Source organism: Accipiter gentilis, chromosome 29 (assembly GCF_929443795.1).
Source record: "Accipiter gentilis chromosome 29, bAccGen1.1, whole genome shotgun sequence".
Taxonomy (NCBI): domain Eukaryota; kingdom Metazoa; phylum Chordata; class Aves; order Accipitriformes; family Accipitridae; genus Astur; species Astur gentilis.
In genome coordinates, this window is record NC_064908.1 from 16814384 (window position 1) to 16835593 (window position 21210).

Genomic DNA, 21210 nt, shown 5'->3' on the forward strand with positions numbered 1-21210 from the left:
CCGGGAGCGGCCGGTGGCAGCAGCCACCATAAACTGCAGTGATCGCCTGGGGTGCAGAGCCAGTGCTGGGGTGCGGTGTCCCACTGGGAGCACTGGTTTTGCCCTGCGCGGGGCAGGTCTAGAGGGGAAGGAGAGAAGATTTGAGCTGAAGCATCTCCGGTGGATGAAGGAAGTTGTCCAGGTGGGCTGCTCAAAGCTGCTGGGATGTGACCAGCGCGTGTGCAGGGGGTGTGTGCTATGGAATGCATAGGAACGTGTGTCACCACGTAGGTGAGGCGTCTCATCGACCGCGTTACACGTAAAGACGGCAGAGAACAGACCGCATATATCGTTTATAGGTTACGTAGGCTGTGTAACTGTGTCCTTCTTGACGCCCTAGGCTTTTCTCTCTGACACACCCGCGCGCAGAGATCGGATACAATACGCGCAGGGCTGTCACCGAGCCAAGGGGACCGCTCTCACCCAAAATGGCTCTTCTCGTCCACCGACCCCGTTTCTGACCACCGCCACCCTCCTGCGTGGCGGAAAACTTGTTTCGAGCGGCACGACTGACGCCGAACCTTAGCAAACGACACCCCAAAAGCCCAGGATGGCGGGGAGCCAGTTTTATATTTTTTTTTCCAGCCGAAATCGCAGCCGACCAGCCCTCCATGCACTTTCTACGGGCAGGATACGGCCTGCGGACGGACCCGGGAGTATTTTGGCCACTTTGCTCCGTGCTGGCGATGCTGAGGGGGGTGGATGGGGAGGTGGTGGTTGTTGGGGGGGGGGGGGGCAGCAGGTACCGTCGTCGTGGTGTCCCCCCCGAGAAAGGGCAGAGCAGCATCTCCCTGAGGAGGACAGGGGGGTGCCTGGGGTGAGGTGGGGGGCGGGAAGCGGGGACGCATGCGTACGGCCTCCCCCCATCGTCCCCGTCCCCCACCCCCCCCCGTCTGTCCCCGTCGTCCCCCCCCACCCCCCACCCCAGCCTCGCCTCAGGAAACCGGCTGGCGGCCGCGGGCCGGCGCCGGGGGAGGCGAGGGGTTAACCGGGGTGGGGGCATCCCGGGCCGAGAGGTGTGAATTCCGTCCGTGTGTGTCCCCCCCCCCTACACCCCCCCCCCTTTTTCCTTCTTCCTCCCCCCCCCCCCCCCCCCCACCTCCTCCCCTTCTTCTCCGCCGCTATAAGAGCGGCCGGCGCGGGCTGGGGGGAGCCACTGCGGCGGCTCCTCCTCGCTGGAAGCCCCGGCGCTTTTGGCTGCCCTTTGAAGTCGGAGAGAAGGAGAAGGAGGGAGCGTCTGGGGGCCGCTGCTCCTGGCTCCTGGCTCCCCGCTACCGCCCGGTCCCGGAGCATCGTCGTCCCACCCGACCCCGCCGTCTCACAGGTACGGGCCCGGCCCGGCCCCCGCGGGGGGTTGGGGAGGGGGGGGGGGGGGGGGGGGTGGGGGGTCGCATCCCGCCGGTCCCCGTTCCCCGCTCGGTCGGGGGCCGAGCTCCGGCAGCGCTGCCCGGGGCGGTTCTCCCTCCCTCCCTCCCGGCCGAGCTCCGGTATCGGCGGGGTTGCCTCCGGTACCCGGCTTCGCGATGCTTGTGGGCGACATCCCTCCCTTCTCCCTCCCTCCCTCCCTCCCTCCCTCCCCCCCCCCCCCCCCCCGCCCTTTCTTTAATTTTTCTTCTATTTAAACATGCAGCTCTGATCGACTCTAGGATAAACTCTGAGCGAGCTCTGTTATTGGCTTTGAGTCAGAAGTGTCTGGAAGCCTTAATGAAAACCAAGTGTAAGGCAAGTCTCAGCCACCTGTCCCCGGGATCCCCAGCCAAGCGCTCTGGGCTTCCATTAATCAATGGATCTGCCTCTTGGAAAGTGTCTTTTGCATGCTGGACCTCTACCCTGGGGCGATCGCAAAGCGGAGTTGGGGACCTGGAAGCCCTCTGGTAATTTCTCTAAGCCAGATACCAAAGCCGTGCTGGCATTGCCGGCAGCTCCGCGTTTCCAAAACTGCTGCAAAAAGCCCTTGCGAGAAGAAAAAGGGGTAGGAGAGAAGCTCTTTACGTTGCAGGTCTGCAGTCCTGCCCCCTCTCCCCAGGAGCAGCACCTCTCCCACCTCCCTACTTCCCAAAGATACTCTCTAGTTACTTTTCAAGGGAAATTAGCTTAGGGGAGAATATTTTTTTTTTTTTTCTTTTTCTTACAGACTTGAGCTGCTTTGATTGCCTGGAAGCATGATTTCCTGAAACCTGCTCCTTTCTGGCTCTTGCAGTGAGGTTCACAATAAAACGTATTGTGGTTTTGAGCTGGGTTTTACTTAAGAAAATGCCATTCTGGGTTACTCCCTTTCATGAGGCAGATGGAGAAGAGATGAAAGGCTGACACTTGGGATACTGCATTTCTGCTCTTTAATTGTGGGTGGTTTCTTTTCTATAACAGGCTTCTTCCCTGGGAATCGGTGGGAATTAGAGTGGAACAAATGAAAAAAGGAAAAATAACAGCTGTTAATTGCATTTTTTTTGTTTACAAAGCCTTTCATCTTATTCTTCTAGGAGCAGTTCTGTAAATGGGGATATTTGAATGCACTGCTTTTGTAGATCCAGGGACACTTCTACTCGCTGCCTCTTGTGCAACGCTTGCTTCAGTGTAAGCCGTGCTCTTTTCCAAGGCAGGCTTGGAGCCTCAGCTCTCACTGGTGGTATCAGGTGCAGCCACTGGGAACCAGTGCAAACTTGTGGTTTGGAAGATAGCAGCCGAGATGGGATGTGAACCTGTAACGTGTTAATGATTCCACTAATTAAATGTAACTTCAGAATCAAGCCCTTGCAGTCACTGGTGGTTGGTGTCACTTAGCTGACCGGGAATGCTGAAGAAGACACGTGCTGCGTAACCCAGGCTGCAAAGCAGCCCCTGCTCTCAAAGGGCAGCGCGGCTAAGTTTGGCTTAGCATGGTGTTTGGTTGCTTTCTAGGATGAAGGTACCTAAGTGGAGGTGGAGCAGCATCTCCATCAGTGCGCGATCCCAGCTGAAAGGCACCCTGGCCCTTCTCCTCGTGGGCAACGTTGTCTTTGTGATAGCTCAGGTAAGCATGTTGCCTTGCTGGGGGGGGGGGGGGTCTCTGGGCTTTAAAATGGTGCCGTGTCTGGCTTGGGTAACCCCTGGGACTTGCAGGACTCGTCTGTGCATGCATCAGGTCCGCAGCAAGCGTGAGGATGTATGTCTTGGCTTAGCTCTTTAGTCTCGGCTTAACCTAAGTTGTACCTTCTGTGGCTAAGAGCGTGCACAGATCATTTCCAGGGCTCTGAAAGGCCATACCCTGCTCTTGGGTGAGCACCACTTCCTCGGTCCCTGCCGTGGTTGGAGCTTTCATTTACTTTGCAGGGAGTATTATCCCTTTCCCAGAAAACGCAGAATTAATAGAACTCACCTAACCAGCAGGTGATTCTGGATGGAAAAATACTTCTCTGCCCCTGCAATGAGCAATAGCTGGGCCCCCCCGCAGGAGGTTCTGTGCCCCTTGCAAAGGGATTCGAACGCCTTCCCGAGCGCAGGCATGCGGTGGTGACGCTGCCGGTGGAGCAGCTCCTTTGCCCTCTGATGGATGGTCACACTGCTGCCTGCAGTGGCTGAGGGGTGGGGGTGTCAGAAGTGACAAACCTGTACTCGCAAAGAGAACGCACGGGCTCCTCCAGCCTGCTAGCATCCACTGGTGTGCTCTCCCCCTGCAGAGTGGTTTTGCAAGGGCTTGCTTAAGCTTTCAGTGAAGTTTTTGGCTACAAATGGCTCTTCAGCTCCTGGAGCTCACTGTGGAGCAAGAGTCGGAGAGCACCAAAAGACGTGGAGGGTTTAGGGTTGTTTGGGAGCTCGGTTTTGCCAACTGAGTGAAACAATGAACACTTCCTTTCCTGAGGAATCCCAAATATTGCCATTTCATTCCAATTTGTAATGAAAACACAATTGGAAAAAATGCAGGGTTTCTTGCAAGATAGAAATCTCAGGCTTGACCTCAGATGGAGAAGGAAATGCCCTGTTCGCTCAGGCCGGGCTGGGCGGGGGAGATGCCCTCAATCCACCCGTGCAGGCTCTGCCGTGTGGATGCTGACTGCTGCTTCTCTCCCTGACCCACCCGATGCTTCAAGCAGGACCTGACGCAGACCTCCAACAGCCTGGAGGAAGGGGCAGACGTCACCGCGTACTGGTGGGGCGAGTGGACCAAGTGGACGGCGTGCACCAGGACCTGCGGGGGAGGCGTCAAGTCCCAGGAGAGGCACTGCCTGCGGCAGAGGTACGGCACCTGCCTGCCAAGGGTAGACTTGAGATAGACTTGATCTAGAAGGTCATCGCTCAGTAGATAAGCAGCGGTGAAAAGGTGTTGTCTGGCAAACCCTGCTTGTCCGGAAGGTAAGGATGCTGTGCCCTGGGCATCCCTGCCTGGAAGACCAGCCAAGCTATTCCTGTGCTGGTCCTGAGGTTTCTCCTGCGGGGATTAGTGCAGATGGGCAGCCGACATAGCGCAAGCCCCTTCTCAAGGCTTCTGGGCACAGCACCGAGGACACCGTGTTGCAGGGTTGGTTGGGAACGCACTGGTCCCGGCTGCTCCGTGCATGGCTCTGCCCTCTCTGGGCTGTGTGGTTGCCAGAAGGCACCTTGCAAACCTTGTCCCCAGGCCCTCGTCCCCATGATACCTCCTAGGATGCCGTAATAAGAATAGTTGATGCTGCAGGTAACAAAGCCGGAGAGACCTTTGCTATCGACTCCAATGAGACCGTGATAGATCTCCGTGTGGCTCTGTGACATGGAGACCAATTGTACAGAAGCAGGGGACAAATATATTTTAAAAAAGGGAAAAGAAGGGTTTCTGGCCCCTGTTTAACCATCATTTCTTTATTCAGAAGAAAGTCAGTGAGTGGGCTGGCTAATAAAACTTGCACTGGAACATCCAAAAGATACCAGCTCTGCAAAGTACAAGTAAGGATATCCTTTTTCTCATTGGGAACACTTGATACAAAACGTGGAAAGTCATGCTTGCTTCATGTGATGGCGCTTCTGGGCCCCTCGGAGAGGCGACATCGTTTGTCCTGTAACTGTCACCCCATTGCCCCTCCAAGCAACTGCAATTCCTGTCTTTGGTGCCCATCACCCTCGTGTCGGGGCTTCGGGCCTTTTGCCTGCCCTGAGGGCCATAAAACCCAGCGAGCGGTTCTTGCACCATCTCCTGGGGGGCTTCCCCTGGCTGTCCCTGCAGTGGGAGGAGGAGGATATGGCTCTGGATGGGGCAGGCAATGGAAATGCTCCTTGCAGCTGGTCGAGATGTGCCAGAAACCTTTCCCGCATTTTGTTTTCATCAGGATATTAATGTATCCCATTCTAGGAGTGTCCTGCGAACGGAAGGAGCTTTCGAGAGGAGCAGTGTTCATCATTTAACTCCCATGTGTATAACGGCAGAACGTATCAATGGAAACCTTTATATCCTGGTAACAAGACATTCTTTGTGTGTTTCATAATGCTTAGCCAAAATATTTTGATAGTTATGATGCTATAGCCTGCAGGAAGACTCCTCCTCTGCTGTTTTAAAGTGATTTTTCAGAGACACAATCAGCTGTCTCCCAAATTCAAAGGCATGTTTTGCAGCTGCAGAGTAGCTTAAAAATAAAACAACGACATGAATTTATGGCTGTAGCCTGTGTCGGTCACGGCTCCCAAGGACCAGAGAGCTGAAAGGCTAGAGGAGGATGCGAGACCATGGGGTGATGGACTGTGCTGCAGGGAGAGCCTGGCTCACCCTAATAAGTGTCCTTTGAGCTGTGGCCATTACTGGCCGTGTTGCGTTTCGGTGACATTTGCTCACTCCCACACCCGTTATGTGCTCTGTCAAATGTCACCGAGATGCAGTCAGTCGGTTTGGTCAACCAGGATGAGTGATGCAGAACTGCCGAAATAACTTAGGAGTCAGAGACTGAGATTTTATTTAATTTTTAGGCACCTAACTCCCATCAAAATTAAGCATTAAACAAAAATTGTGGCCAACTTTGAGAGCTACTGGGGACCTGGGACCCTTCTCCTGAGGAGAAGGCGGCTCCTGCGTGCTGGTTCTTCACACTCACAGTGCTATTTGGGTCTCTAAAAACAGAGATGGGAGCCAGTGCAACTTTCTTATTTTAGGGGTCTCTGTACATGCCTAAGAACAATTGTTCCTCATGAAATTAATTGTTGCCTCCTTTTATGTGAAACAAGTCCCTGTCTCGCCAGCTGTCTTGGCAGGGTCAGCCTGGTAGAGCTTGGCCCGTGGCAGGCTGGTTAGCTATAGCTACTTGGCTGCTTTTGTCCCTTTCCTATGGCAAGGTGACAATTTCTTGAAACGTATTTGCTCTTCAGGATGATTCATAAGAATAGTTACAGTGAAATGTTTTGTTTTTTAGCAGGCATTCGCGTGGCTCCTGGGGGATTTGCAGAGTAATGTTTTGACATTGATGCTGTCTTGCTTGGGCACGCGGGCCAGTGGGTATATGACCACTCACTAGTTGGCGGAGTTCAACACTTAGCATTGGGTTTCTGATGCAAATGTGACTTTGTCATTTGTTTCCTGTGGATATTATAAAATGTGGGACTACTGTGCCAGTGGATGCAGCCAGCCAGTTGCCTCCAGAAAGCAAAGGGCGAATTGAGTCCAACTTGGGTGAATGTTTATGGAAAAGTTCTTATGTTTCAAGCTGCTATGGTTTTGAATATAGTCTTAACTTGTATATGTATTTATAACAATTTATCTATGTTAATTAAACTCATGTATTAAATGTTGATATGTGAACATGCATATGTTTTTGTGTAATGTGTACACATATCACTACTGCAAGTCCTTGCACAGAATAGTGGCCGTTACCGCTTCGGTGCATCCCCTGGGCTGATGGCAGCGATACCTCTAGGTGCATCTATTCCTGGCAGCAGAGAGGACTGCCTGGCTGTGCAAAGGTTTGCAGCAGTGGGCTGTCACGCTGTCAGAAGTACAATCTCCTGTCTAGCCTGAAGCACAAGAGATGGTAGCTTCTGAACTGCTGGCTGCTGTGCAATTGTGCTGTTGCTGCTGTTGTTTAGCTTGGCAGAGATTCATTGACATTGGTAGGATGAAAGTTATTGTGTTTCTGCTGTTTTGAATATATCTTTATATCCTTTCCCCTTAGATGACTATGTTCACATTTCTAGCAAGCCCTGTGACCTCCATTGCACCACTGTGGATGGTCAGAGACAGTTAATGGTTCAGGCTCGGGATGGAACATCCTGCAAATACACTGATTTCCGAGGGGTTTGCGTGTCTGGAAAATGTGAGGTTGTTAAACATTATAGCAAAAATATTGTTAGTAGCATTCAGAAAATTACAATGGGTGCGACATTTGCCTGACCCTCAATACTCTATTTGTGCATTTTTTAGCCAATTGGATGCGATGGCATTCTCTTTTCCACCCACACCTTGGATAAATGTGGAGTTTGCCAAGGAGATGGGAGCAGCTGCACTCACGTGACCGGCAGTTACCGGAAAGGAAATTCTCATCTTGGTAAGGCTTTTGGGGACCTTTTGCTTTATTTGTATCAGAGGGTTATTTTTTTAAATGTACTTTTTTTTTTCTTTTTTTTTTTTTTTTTTTTTTTTTTGTAAATTGCTTTCAGGTCTTACCAACTGACCTGCTTCAGTTTTTTCCAACGTGTTCTGGTTGTTAATGCCACTTGTAAATTTGAGCAGGGAAACCCTTCTTTAAAGAAAACCAGTAACTTTGCATGGTGCTTGTCAGAAGCCTGAGGTCTCTGCTGAATGGTGCAAAAGGGTTATGCAAGAGACTGGCATCTATTTTAGTCTTCTTTCTCATGACCCAGTAAGACTAGAAATAAAAGATTTGTAATAACAGGAAGCGAGGATATTTTGAAAGACCAGGATTTCCAAAATTAGTGATGTAAAGCAACAGAACCTACTTGTCCTAAATATAGCAGTCTAACTCAGGAATAATGATTAATGCTCTCCGAGGATCAGTTTAAGATGGAACAAGCTGCAGGAACTTCCGTGGCTTTAGGAGGACTTGTCCCATCACTTAACTAGTGCTAAGCAAAGGGGAGTCAGAGAAACAAGTTGTAATCTTTTGCTGGGGTTTTGGGAAGACTGGCTAGCACAGGGTTCAATACTGACCCACAGCACAGCTTCTCTAGCTAACAAAGCAGTCTTCAGATATCTCTTCTTACACCAGTTTAGATAAACATGATATTTGTGCATGTAAGGATTGCATCCTCTTCCCCCCATGGCTGTGTTTTTCCACCATAAACCAGGATGCATAGTTCACACATTTTTCTTTTCTATTATCTATAAGTCCTGTTTGAAGCCCAAGAGTTACCAACATAAGTGATTTTTTTCTTTAATCCTTAACTCCTTAAAAATAATTTTGGATCAAGGCCGGTTTGCTTGGTATGTTGCAGTATTGATTACAGAGCATTTCATTCAGATTATTTGTTACAAAGTTCCTTTCATTAATCTGTAGTTTCCCATAGGCTATTCTCTGGTAACGCACATTCCTGCTGGAGCAAGGGATATCCAGATAGTAGAACGGAAAAAATCTGCAGATGTTCTGGGTGTGTATAACCTCTCACTACTTCCCTAGAATGCGTGCCTGTACTAGCTAGTGCTTTTTCCAATGCAAAGCTGAATGTAGTTTTACTGCAGACATGAGCTAAATCCATAGTTGGTGTAAGTCACGACCGTGTTGTCTAAGCCAGCGCATTGCTCCTCTCTGCAGTCTGAGCGCCTGGGCTCTGTAGATCAACACTTTGATTGCTTTAATGCAGAAATTGTTGGTCAACGTTATTGCTACTTCAGTGTGCCGTGACAAACGCCCTGGTGCCAGATCACAGATAGCCAAGTGCCTTCACCTCTCTTGCAATCCTCTTGATCTTCTCCTGCTTGGGGAATGTGCAATGGCCACATGACAACAGCATCAAGGAGATGTGACCGACGTGTTGCCTCCCTGAATTGTTGGTGACCACATCATCCATCTCATGGTGGAGATGCCAGAGCTGCTCAGGAAGAGTGTGGAAAAATCCGGACTTGCCCAAGAGATGCACATTTAATACCATCGTGCTCTGCTGCCTCAGAGGCTCGTGGCTGTGTGTAGGAAGGGCTTGAATGAAAAAGGCTTGATTTACAGTTCCTGGGCTAGCTCTGGATGACCTGTCTTGGGCCACTGCTGGGGCAGGTGGCATCAGCGCAGTGCTCCCCAGGAGGCAACTCCTGCTCTTGGCCATCTAACGGTCTGCTTATTGTCTGCAGAGCTGGGATTATTAAATGTTCATGCCGTGCTAGTGCCAGAAGGGTGAGAGGAGCCATGGACTAGCATAAGCCGCATACCTGGGAGCTTGCAATGTAGAGGGACGCATGGCCCAGAACTCTGGGCACATGCTCGGATGCTATGTGTTGGAAATAAGTGACAAATGCATTGTAATGTAGGAGAAACACTTGTTTTACTACTGTGACACTCTAATAATTTTATGTCCTGAATGAACAAGTGGCAATATTGCATACCTCTTCTCTTACGTGTGATGGCACTGATTTTTTCCTCTCTCGTTTGAAGCTGTGGCTGATGAAGCCGGGTACTATTTCTTCAATGGGAACTACAAAGTTGACAGTCCAAAGAACTTCAACATTGCAGGCACGGTGTTCAAGTACCGCAGGCCCATGGATGTTTATGAGACTGGCATAGAGTATATTGTTGCACAAGGACCAACAAATCAAGGGTTGAATATAATGGTGAGCTTTGACTCTTCAAGTTTCGAAGGCTGGGTGTGATGGGGAAGGGAAGAATCTCTGTTGGATCGAGGAAGGGGTAGGCATGGGAGCAGAGTCCTGCCGTGGTTTCACAGCTTTCTTGGGCAGCTTGAGGAGGGGAGCGGGAGCAGTTAGTGTGCCCAGTTCCTTGCACGAACCTAGTTCATTTGCGTCAGCATCCTCAGATGCAGGCAGGGCTGTGAATAATGAACGTGGGTTTGGTAACCCCTCTCTCTGCAGGGAGAAGATGCCTCAGGCACTGCGGGGGGGATTTCTTTTCTACTCCTTGGCATTTTTATCTGAGTTACCTGGCAGGAAAAGTAAAAATAAGAAACTGGGCCAGATAGCTTAGACAAGTGCACAAAACTTAAACCCCAACTCTTTCTTGAAAGCAAACAATCTGAAACCGGGCATATGAAGAAAAGTAATTTAATTTTCTTCTGGGCAGCCAGCCAGAGCTTAACTTCTGCCATCTTCCATGTTGCCCCGGGCTCCTCTGGAAGGGGAAGGGATGGTTGCTTGGGTGCTTATAAAGCATTAGACCAGTAAGAGGTTGTTGTGCATCAGCTGCGAGTCCCCATCCTCAGTGGGGATGTAGTAGCTGGAGGGGTATGTGCATGCTCCTTGCAAACCCATTTTTTGTGGCTTTAAGTGATGGTCGGTAACTCCTGAAGTGGCTCTCCCAAGTCTGTGGTTGCTCAGCAGCAGAGGAGGAAGCATGACCTGTGATTCCCAGTTCCTGAGCTGGGGCTGATCCCCAGGGCGGTGCTGCCAAATAACCCTTGGAATATTGTGCTGGGCTCCAGTTGTAAGAAATTGGCAATGTGATGGAAAGCAGATTGGAAATAGCAAAGTAGATGCTCACCAACTGTCAAGTGCAAGATGAATCACAAGCTTTGCGTGCCATATATTCACTGCATCCGCTAATAATTTAATTTGTTTGCTAGGTCTGGAATCAAAATGGCAAGAATCCATCCATCACATTTGAATACACCCTCCTGAGGAAGCCACACTCAAAAAATCTGCAACCCATCTACTACACCTTCTCCGAGTCAGATAGTGAAGAAAGCAGAGAGTTCGAAGGAGACGTGCCATTGGGTTTTATCCAGCACAATGCAACCTATTTTGGGAAAATCTCCAGGGAAAGGATAGACTTGGAGAACCAGGTGTTTGGAAGGCAGGACACGGAGGAAGATTTAAACTTGAGCAAAGGTCAGGAAACCAATGAGGTCTATGAAAGAGCAGAAACAATTGACTGTGAGCCAAAACTGAAGGGCAAACAACCCAAAGGTAAGGAGGAGACTTGGGCCTCACTGTTCTGCTTCTCAGAGCTCTTGTTGAGAAACGCTCTGTTTCTACCTCTGGTGATTCTGCTGGTTTGTTTTTTGGAAACCTTGGAAAGTTCTTTAAAACATCTCTGCTCATAAATCCTCTTTGCCCTTCAGGTTCTGGTTTCCGGTGGGTGGGGGGTGGCCATGGGTAAGGTCTCACCGCTGGTGCCCTGCCATGCTTTGCCTCATGCCAAGGACAGGAGGGAGCCCTGGGTGCACAAAGCTCCCCGTCACAACATCTTCCGTCACCTCCCGCCTCTCCACAGCCCCCAGCAACCTCCTTCCCACTCCGGTCCCTTGGGCACCCCACCACCCAACTGCCTTGAGCGCTTTCCCAGCATGGCTGCATGGGCTCTGGGGCCAGGAGGGCATCTTCCTTTCTGACCTCTGCTATTGCTTGGGGCAGTGCTGGCAGGTGCTGAGCTCTCCTCTGGCCACGCAACAGCAGGATGAGACCCGCAGAGCTGTACTCCCTTCCCAGAGGGATACAACCCCATGAGATTCCCCTTCCCCAAGACCCCAACTCCTGCCTCTAGCCTCGCCGGTGGCTGCTCAGGCTCCGGCGTGCCCCTGCTGCTCCGGGCTGCTTTCGCCTCCCAGCCTGAATGCATTTTGTGGTTGTCACTGTTGTTTCCCCCTGTTGGCTCCAATCTAGATTCAAACGTAACCAGGTCTACTTACCAGACAGACCATGACGACAGAGACTTCGACCCCAGGTTCACCTCCAGGGAATTCCTTTTGGAGAATGCCATCACGGACAAGCTGCTGGACAAGACCTCGGACTCCAAGGAGCTGGTGCTGAACATGACCATGAACAGCATCTTTGCCCAGGCAGACCCAATCAACTCTGTGGGGTCACACATTGACAGCCTCTATGTTGACTATGAGGACACTGATGGCGTTGTGACCTACACCATTAATAGCACTTACATGGAGCTGAGCAAAGCCATCAACACATCTGCAGAGACGCCGTTTTCAAATGCCACTATCACCATGACCAGCCCTCAAGGGAACAGAACCCACAAAGCAAGGTAGGAGACATGTCTTTAATTATAGTAAATCCTGTTTATTGCTATTCTTGACTCATAATAGCCCTGTACTTAATTCAGACCCCATTGCATGGCTTCTGTCTGCTTTGGAAGCCAGAAGGTAAGTGGGGGTAGGATGATTTACATTAAAGCTTTCTGTTGGGGGTTAATTTGGAAGGAAGGGCCAGAGGTTTGGCAGCAGAAAGTCAAGAGAGCATTTAAGCAAGAGGAAAACTCACTGCCCTCCTTAGTGGGGATGTTGGCAAATCTGTGCTGATGGCTGTCAGCTTGTGCATTGCTCTGCCTGTCATAGCTTGTTATTAGAGCTGTGGCCATAAAGAAGCCTCGTCCTTTTGCCTTCTCTTGACATCCTGCTCTAATTCCCCAGGCCCCTTCCTCCAAGTTTTGATGCAGCAGAAGTTGGTCCTGGCCCCTTTTTACCCACCCTGTTGACTGCCACCCATGATCCTCCTCGCTTGTGTTGGCAGGAACACGCTTCCAGCAGCTCCCAGGCATGGCCCAGTCTGCTTAACCCACTGCTGGAGAGGACAACAGGAGCTCCTCTGTAGGGTTTGCAGAAATAGCCTGGGTTTGCTGCCTTGAGAGATGCGGAAGCAATGCAATTAGTCACTGCTTTGACAAGAATATCAAAAGCTTTCCAGTGGCAGCTCATTGATTGATATTAGGACCATCACTTCAAGATTCCTTCTAATGGCTGGTTTGGAGTGGTAGTGTTATAAAATGCAGTGGGAAGGTAAAAAAAGGAAAAAAGGCTTAATCTATCTTTAGCAGCAGAGTTTGTCTGGGCAAGGATGGGCGGGGTGAAAGGGAGTCTCGGGTCAGTGCTTGTCCACAGGTCTGTGTCTAGGGCCTGTCGAGGTGCCCTGGGGCTGTTTGGGGAGCAGCCTTTACTCCCAGCCCATGGGAGCTCATTCCTGGTGTGGGCACACGGGGACTGAGATGGCACCATCGCTGCAGAGCAGCAATTAGCCCTCCTTTGTCTGTAGCCACACATTAGAGCACTCCCCAGAGAGCTTGAGCTGAAATCAAGGCCTTGGGAGTCATCCAGGTGCCAGACCCACAGCTGGGGATTTGGGTCCCGCTGTGCACCCCCATGGCTTGTTGGGGACCCACGGTACCCAAAGTTCCTCTGTGCATCTCCTCCTGGCTCTGCTGCTTTGACTCTTCTGTCTCCTAGTCTTCACCACCAGTAAAACACGGGTTATGATGCTGAGCTTCAGAAGATGTAAAGCTCTGAGCAGATGCTCTCTGGTTAGTTAGCTGTATTTACCCAGAACTTATACTAGCTTATGCTAAAGAAACTTATGCTAAAGAAAATGTCCGTGCAGCCAAACGTATCAACAAACTTCTTAATGATAAGAACATTAAAACGTTGCCAAGGGCTTGAGTCTATCATCTCTTCTCGTGGCTTGGCTTGGAAATTTTGCCTTCGGCTGCCAAAGCAAGCATTTCATTAGCAGTCTGACAGGCGAGGGCAGTGCCGTCAAGCTCCCCTGCCTTACCGTGCCCCAGGGGCGAGGAAGGGGGCTGCCTTGCCCCTTGGGGCTCCCCTGGTCCCCAGCACTCTCCCTGGGTGGCCTCGGCTGGCACCCTGTACCCCAAACCTCTCTCCTAGTAGCTGTTAAATGGGGCTAGTCCTTTCCTACCTCCTGGGAATAGAGGGACATTTACATCCCTTACGCTTCAGAGCAGCTTGGCTGTTACAGGACCATCACAAAAGACTGTCGGTGGCTCCAGTGCAGATTTTTGTGGTGCTAAAAAGCTCCTTGCACTATCCCTGGCTGCCCATCTATTGAAGAAACAGGGCAGGGATTTAAAGCCCTTCAGGAAGGATACCCAGCATTGCCATTCTCCCCCCCCCCCCCCCCCCCCATTCTTCCCTTGGTTTTATTCTACAGTGCTCCCTCTTCTTCCCCCCACTCTCTGGAATAAACCATGAACTTTTCAGATCTGAACGTTAATATCTAAAAAAAGTTTTGCACTAGCCAAAAGGCTGTACCCAGGCCCAGCTGGAGCTATAGTGTGGGCTGAGGGATGCTCAGCTCCTTGCTGGCTCCATCCCTTGCTGTAGGGCCATGGTGGGGGCACATGTGGGGCAGCTGGGGTGCAGCTGTTGGAGGCATGTCATACTATAAAAAAATAGAGGGGGAAGAAAAAGAAGGTGACAAAACCACTTGCACCTCATTTCAAGAGGCATTGCTCTCCTCCCCAGCAGTTCAGAAAGTCCCATAATGTCATCGACAATTAGAGCATCTGCATGTGTGGGCACTTGTGGAGGAGGGAGAGATGGGCATATTTGCAGGCTCAGGGACTGGCTGTTCTGCTACCACTGCAGAGATGGGCGATCCTCGCTTCTGGGGGATGGGAGAGAAGGGACTGTGTCGGCACAGCCTGCCGTTATTGCTTCCCCCAACTTTTTATTTGTTACTTCAAGCCCAGTTGCAATTGTAATGCTAATCACTGTATCTGTATCCCCTGGGTGGGAATGATGGATGAGGACCCCCAGCTCAGCTCCCTGAGGCCACGGTTAAAGCTCCTGCTGGCACCTAACACGGCAGGATAAAGCCCATGCTGACAGCGGGACGCGGTTTTGGGTTTGGCGTGTTACGGGCAGGGTGCTGGAGCATGAGGCGTGTGGAGAGCATTGGGGATTGGACTTGTTTCTCCAGGAGGAAGGGAGGTGGAGGGGACAGCCAGAAGCTGCATTGAAGGAAATGGCGATGGGGCACAAGGGAAAACTTTTTGCCTTGGGCGTGGGGGATCTCCATCCTTGGAGATGGGCAAAACTGGACTGTGCGAGGCCCTGTGGGACCCAGTCTTTTATTGGGGCCAGCCTAGTTCTGGGCAGGAGACCTCCCAAACCCTTCCCAGGCTCAGTTTGGGATGGACAGTGGCTTTTTGCTCACTTTCATTCCCTGTCAATGAACAAGCAAGGGAAGATCATCTCTTTGCGGGCTGTAACCAGCCAGTCTGTATGTGTGGGACAGCGTTGGTTAGAGGTGGGGCATTTTATTTCTTTCTAAACTGTTGTAGTTCTTAGTGTGGATGGAGTTATCCAGTTATAGGAGCACCTTGTACCAGTGTGGTGTGTTACATTTCCTCTCTGGGAACAAGCCCTGCTGGGATGGGGATGGGTGGGTGGCTCTTGTGCCATGGTAGGGATGCAGTGCTGCTTTTTTTTCTCCTGGACCAGTTAAAACCTTTGCATGGCATGCCAGGGCAGATGCAGGCACCCTTCATCCCATGCCCATGCTGCAGTATGTGGCCAGGGCTGATCCTGCAACAGGAGGCATGGGTTTCTCCCATTTGCTTAAAAATAAAAGCTGAAATCAAACACAGAAATGTGAGCCCAGGGACCCTGGATGTTGATCTGTGATGTTTGTGTGCACTTGTTAGGATTATTCTTCTGCTACAGGGACTGTTTCGGGAAGATGGGCAGCCCAGACCTCAGCTATGGGTGAGGGGCTGGTGCTAATTTTTGGTGCTGTTTCTTGCTTGAAAAGCAGAAGCAAAGTGCAGGCAGAGAAGAAAATACTTGACTTTATTATAAAGCTCATAATAAAGAGAAAAAAATAAAATAAAAGAGAAAAGCCCACCAGCTTTGTGGGACAATGTGCTGCTGTTTGCATTTAGAGGAGAACAAAATGACAGTTTTGTCTTTGCTTGAAATGGTAAAAGAGCTAAATGCTGCCCTATGACCAAATGTCTGATTTATCTGGAAAGAACTTGTCCCTCCGACCTTGTTAAGCATAGAAGAAGCTCTATATTTAGGATCACATACATTAAAGGGACACTGTTGAAAGATTTTTCTGTCCTCAGATGTGGTATAAAGCTTATTTTGAAGATTATTTTCTCCTTTAAAGGGGGAGGGAGTCCCGGTCACAGGGTAACTTGGTGTTTACTTTGGTGCCTCGGAGAGCAGGGTATAGCCTGGAGGATCTAGGTAATACCCTGTTTTCCAGGCAAGTTAAAGTACAAAAAGCAGATGTCGACTATGTTTTAATGGCTCTTACGGAAAACTGTCATCTTGTGAGCCCTCTCCTGGCTGGGTGGCAGCAGGCAGCACACCGATGGCAGCCAGGGCTCAATCGGGTTCGGAGGCCGACGTGGGTCCCCAGGCAGAGCTGTTTTGGCAAGATAAAGCACTATTTATAGTGAGCCGAGGTTGTTATTTTTCCGCAAAAAATAGTCACATTCATTTCAGTTCCATTTCAAGTGCAGGAAGCGACCGTTTGCCAAACTGACAGAGGCAAAATCAACAGGGAAAATGAGATTGTTGTTTTTAATCCTTCTGGAGGCTCAGTGCTGGCGGTGGAAGGAGGGTGGGTCCGAAAGGAAATGGCTGGATTCTCAACAGTGTCCTTTTAAAGGTTGATTTGATAGACTGAACCTGAACTTTTTCTTACGAACAACTAAATAAGGCAATTTCAGAGCTTCTGCTGCCTAGAAATCATACGAGCTGCATATCTCGCCAGGCCAGAGACAACTGGATGTCAGGATACAACCTTGTACACTATTTCAGTGTAGCTGTTTCAAGGGTTTGAACAAAGGTATGAGAACAGAATTGTTCCTTTTGTTGTAAAGGTGCAGTATCCCTGATGTGTTATAACCTCATAGCACGTAGGATGCACTGAACTGGGAGAAGCTGTTATTCTTGGTTTGACAGATGCTTTTTCGTACACCAGGCTGACTCCGTTACTCCTCTCCCGATGGCATTACGTGTTTGAGTGCAGCGGGGATATGAGAGATACAAATTACCTACCTAAAATAAAACAAAATTAAACCAAACCAAAACAAAAGTGGCAAAAGCAGCGGGTAGGCAAATGGCATGCCTTGGTGTTTAAGAGCAAAGTGTGCTTTGAGAAGCAAGCTTATAAACTCCTGTGCCACGTGTTGGCTTTCAGAAGGAGTGAGCTGCTGAGATTTGAGCAGCCGAAAGCTCTGCTGCGTTGAGCAGCACGAGTCGGCGTGCCCGGCCCTGGAGACGCAGGGGAGGAGATACTGCACCTTTAGTCACTGTATGCCGAGGGCCAGGTGTATTTGAGCAGAAAATGCAAACTTTGTTAAATTCTGAACTGTTTCTACTTGTGGGTATTTTTATCCCATTCTCTCTATTTCTAGACAGTGGAAGCTCTGCCTCTAACCAGGCTGGGGATTCTACTTGGGGCTCAGGACAGGTATGTTGTGAAACAAAACAAACCAATTAAAAAAAACAAACAAACCCCAAAAAATCAGAAAAACTAAACCCAACCGCCAAACAAAGCAAATCCCCTCCCAAACCCGAACCCAACCGAACTGCAGCCTGCTGGCAGATGTGTGTGTCTGACATGGCCTATCACCGCTCGCCTTGTAAATGCCTTTTTTTGTTTTGTTTTTTTTTTGTTTGTTTTTTTTTTTTTTTTGTTTGCTTATTGCTAGAAACAGATTGAAGTTGTTAAGAAAGGGCCAAGGTGTGAGTGCTGCTGACATGTACAGGTGGAAGCTTTCCTCCCATGAACCCTGCAGCTCTACATGTACCACAGGTAGTTATAAGAAGCAGCCAAATTCTGCACAACCGCTGAAATCACCTGGTGTGTGAGTCACTTTTATGTCTGTTAGGGATGGGAAGGACCTGGTGATGTGTAGGGGATCTTGCAATCTCTGGAGCTGGTTTAGCACGACCCCAAATCTGTTCCACCCGGGTGCAAAGGCGGGGAGAGGAGCCAGGGACCGAGAGCGTGCAAAGCCCACCGATGTCAGGGGCCAGGCATTGGTGCCTGGCATGTCCATCATCCTGCAAAACACGCTCCCTTCAGGGAGCTCTGAACATCACCTTTGCTTCCCAGCCCAGTGAGGATGTGCTGGGGCTCAGTGGAATCCCCAAACCTGTGCTGAGTCTCAGCAAATTGTCTCCTTTTTTTTTTTTTTCTTTTTTTTTTTCTTCTCCTTCCTCCCAGTTTTGACCGTTCAGAGGGCTTTGAAAAGCTCAGCTGCTTCCCCACAGAGTGAAATTTTGAAGACTATTCAGCTCTGGCAGGAAACAAAATAGCACTTGGCTTTTTGATTTTGTTTTGTTTCTCCCACTCCTTCTACCCTGGAGCCTGATCTCGGCTGCGAGGGTGTAAATCTGGAACAGCGACATAGATGCCAGGGATATCAAAACTGAGCCTGTATTCTTTTTTGCATAAATTCCCCCTTTTTGCCCCCCAAAAAGCTTCAAGCCACCTGATGTCTCTCCTCCTTTACTCCTTGGTTAGGGAGTCCTGGCCTCTGGGAGCCCATCGCTTGTGATGAAGCACGCGTGTGGGTCGTGCAGTCGCCTGCACCGCTCCCCGACAGCACCGTCCCTGAAATAATCCAGATCCTGCGGTGCTCCTGGAATTAGAAAGAAGGAAAAAAGGGGGAGAGAGGAGATTGCAATCTAAGGGACATCTCTTAAAAGAGCAAATGCAAGGATTTTATTTTTTAAGCATTTGTTCTTGTCCAGCAGACACATGCCCACAGCGTGCTGGCAGCGGGAGCTTTGCAAGCCGTCCCTTTCCCCAGGATCTCGTCAGCCATGTGTTCTGGGACATTTTTGGCATCTTTGATCCCCTCTGAACAAGTTTCCCCCTTGATCGGGCCAGGCTGATCTGCCCCAGTTTGCAGCTAGCAGAGAGAGGTTTTACTTAAATTTCTCCTTTCTCCTTGCCTTTTGTTAATGACATATCGCAGAGAAGCAATACCATGTCAAGAGCTGTAGATCTTTTTTTAGTTTCATGTAAACCATATGTTCCCGAGAGCTGCAATTCTTGTTACCTGTAGCCAGAGCAGCCTCCTGGTCCCCAGCCAGGTCCCAGAATGGACTTCACAACATTTACTCTGGCACGGCAGGCTGCGGGGGAAAAGGTCTCGGTCTGCCGCCACTGGCTGCCTGTGCTTTCGGCAGGGGAGCAGGAGGGGCAGGTGCCTCCTTGAAAAGCCCCTGGGAGCCCTTCCTTGGTCCGGAATGCTGGGTGCTTCTGGGGGGCACCCAGGCACAAACAGGGTGTCATGCGTATAGAGAGAGTGGGTGGATGGAGTGGGTTGGGGACCGTTTTCTGTCGCTTCCACCCACAAGCCCAGCAGGGTGGGAGCTGATGGCTGCGAGGCGGAGGGAGCTGCCGAGCAGACTCATTGCCCTGAGCGTTTCCTATAAAAACGTGTTAGTCATATATTGATCTTGGTGGCGAGCCCTGGCAAGGGTGGCCATGCCCGCCTTCGGAGCTGGCTCAACTCAACCGTGCTGCCCATGTTGGCTGGGTGGCCACCGCGGTCCTCCCCTCCTGGCAGCATCCATCTCGTGGGCCAGAAAGTCCAGCTTGCTGCTTTCCATGGGGAGGAAGTTTTGGAAAATGCAGCTAAAAAAAAAAAAAAGTTTGGATGTCAAAATCACCAAGCATCCTCTGTTGTGTGTATGTATTCTCTTTGAAACTAGGAGTGATGTCCACATATGCTATGTGTGTTCGCTATGATGGGATCGAAGTGGATGATACGTACTGTGATGCCATGACCCGTCCTGAGCCCATCCATGAGTTCTGTGCTGGGAGAGAGTGCCAGCCAAGGTACCACCTCGACAGGGCGCTCCTGGGGGGCTCCACGCTTTCTCTGCTGTGGATGGATTTGGGGGAGGGTGTCGGCATGGATTTGGTGGGGGGGTTGCAGGGATGGCCCACAGCACCCCCGTCCCACCTCCCCTAGTTGCATCTGCCTGGGCTGCAGCAAGACTTTCCTACCGAGTGCTTTAGCTCAAGCTGCCAGGTTAAAACTTCTGTAAATCCTGGCAGAGTTTGCACCCGGGGCTCCCATCAAGTCCGGCTTCTAACACCACAGGCAGTACCCTGTCCTGTCTGGCACGTGGAAGAACGTGTGTGAATTGGGTGGAGGGGCCGGGCTTGCAAACTGTGCCATGGATCTGGCCCTCTGGTCCTTTCAGCATCCCAAACATCGCTGAGGTTTGCTTGTATTGGGGCAAGAGCTTGGTGCAGAGGGGAACCCATGCTGGAAGTCCTTCAGAAGGTTTTTCCTTCTGATGCGGCTCTTTATCTGAACGGCGTGACTGCGGTCCAGAGCCAGGCTGTGCGGCTCGGGGCACCCCCGCTGCTGGTTTGTAACACGGGGCGTGCTTGTTGGAAGGTTTGCAAGTAACAGCAGTTACGGGCAGGACAGACCGGTGTCTGTCAAAGGGAAGGAGGACTGTGATGGTGTCAGACTAGGGACAGGGCAAAGGGAGAAGTAAAGCTGGCTGGTGCACGCCCTGGATCGGTGTCACTTGTGAACAGTGCAAAGCAAGACTAGAGCGATGCCAGGGATCAGGTATGGCACCTGGTCCCTAGAGAGTGCTTGCTCTCGCCTCGGGTAATTGTGAAGAAGGATGGGGGAGGAAAGGACGGGCCCTTTGCAACATAAGATCTTGTTGAACCTTGTATGTTAAGGCTGAAAGCCAGGGCAGGCTGCAACTGAGACGAGAAAAGTGTGGGAAGGTGGATGGTGCTACTGCTGGAAACATACCTGCCCTGTAGACACCGTGGAGACTTTAATCTCTATTTGCATTAACTTTGTAATTTTTTAGCACAAGCATTAGGGCTCTTTTCATGCTTAGATTATCCCCCTGGTCTTTTATAAGACCGCCCCTCCTTATAGTTGTGCTGTTCCAGCTCCAGGGGCTTGCACTGTAAGAGAGAAGAGCTGCTCTATGATTTACCAGCGATTGCAGCTCGGTGGTGGGTAAACCAAGGAGCTGCCGGGAACTCAAACGGGGCAGCCGAGCACATTCGCTAGCACTTAGGCAGATGCGATGCTGCTTGGGCTGGCAACACTTTTCCAACGGAAAGTGCTAAGAGAGCGTTGCCTGATCTGGATGGGAAAGACCTTGGTTTCATCTCCCTTCTGAATTTAGGCGGCACCTCTAAATGTGTGACATTTCCCTACGGCTGCTTGTTGTGCCTGGAGCCCCATGTGGGGTGCGAGGCCGGCGTGCAGCCGGGGGACGTGGCTCTCCTGCTCAGAGAACGGCAGCTGCGGGGTGGCTGTGAATTCTGATCCATTTAGATTTTTACATTTTTAGCTT

At 50.6% G+C, this 21210-nt stretch overlaps 1 protein-coding gene across 5 annotated transcripts in view; it reads left to right on the plus strand.

Annotated features, from left to right (window-relative positions):
* Nucleotides 1-1197: 1197 nt before the first annotated feature.
* The window catches only part of ADAMTSL2 (ADAMTS like 2), a 28482-nt gene continuing 8469 nt past the window's right edge, over nt 1198-21210 (plus strand). Inside the window, exons 1-14 of one of the 5 annotated variants that reach the window (XM_049832525.1) lie at nt 1198-1363; nt 1670-1913; nt 2938-3049; nt 4110-4252; nt 4860-4935; nt 5339-5441; nt 7143-7288; nt 7391-7514; nt 8494-8574; nt 9570-9745; nt 10711-11053; nt 11750-12125; nt 17562-17665; nt 19579-19705. In XM_049832525.1, coding sequence (XP_049688482.1) covers nt 1744-1913; nt 2938-3049; nt 4110-4252; nt 4860-4935; nt 5339-5441; nt 7143-7288; nt 7391-7514; nt 8494-8574; nt 9570-9745; nt 10711-11053; nt 11750-12125; nt 17562-17665; nt 19579-19705 — 2081 coding nt within the window. In that variant the 5' untranslated portion in view covers nt 1198-1363; nt 1670-1743. Of the gene's footprint in view, nt 1364-1669; nt 1914-2937; nt 3050-4109; nt 4253-4859; nt 5442-7142; nt 7289-7390; nt 7515-8493; nt 8575-9569; nt 9746-10710; nt 11054-11749; nt 12126-17561; nt 17666-19578; nt 19706-21210 lie in introns of those variants that run through there. The other 4 variants (XM_049832526.1, XM_049832527.1, XM_049832529.1 and 1 more) reach the window with 4 other exon arrangements.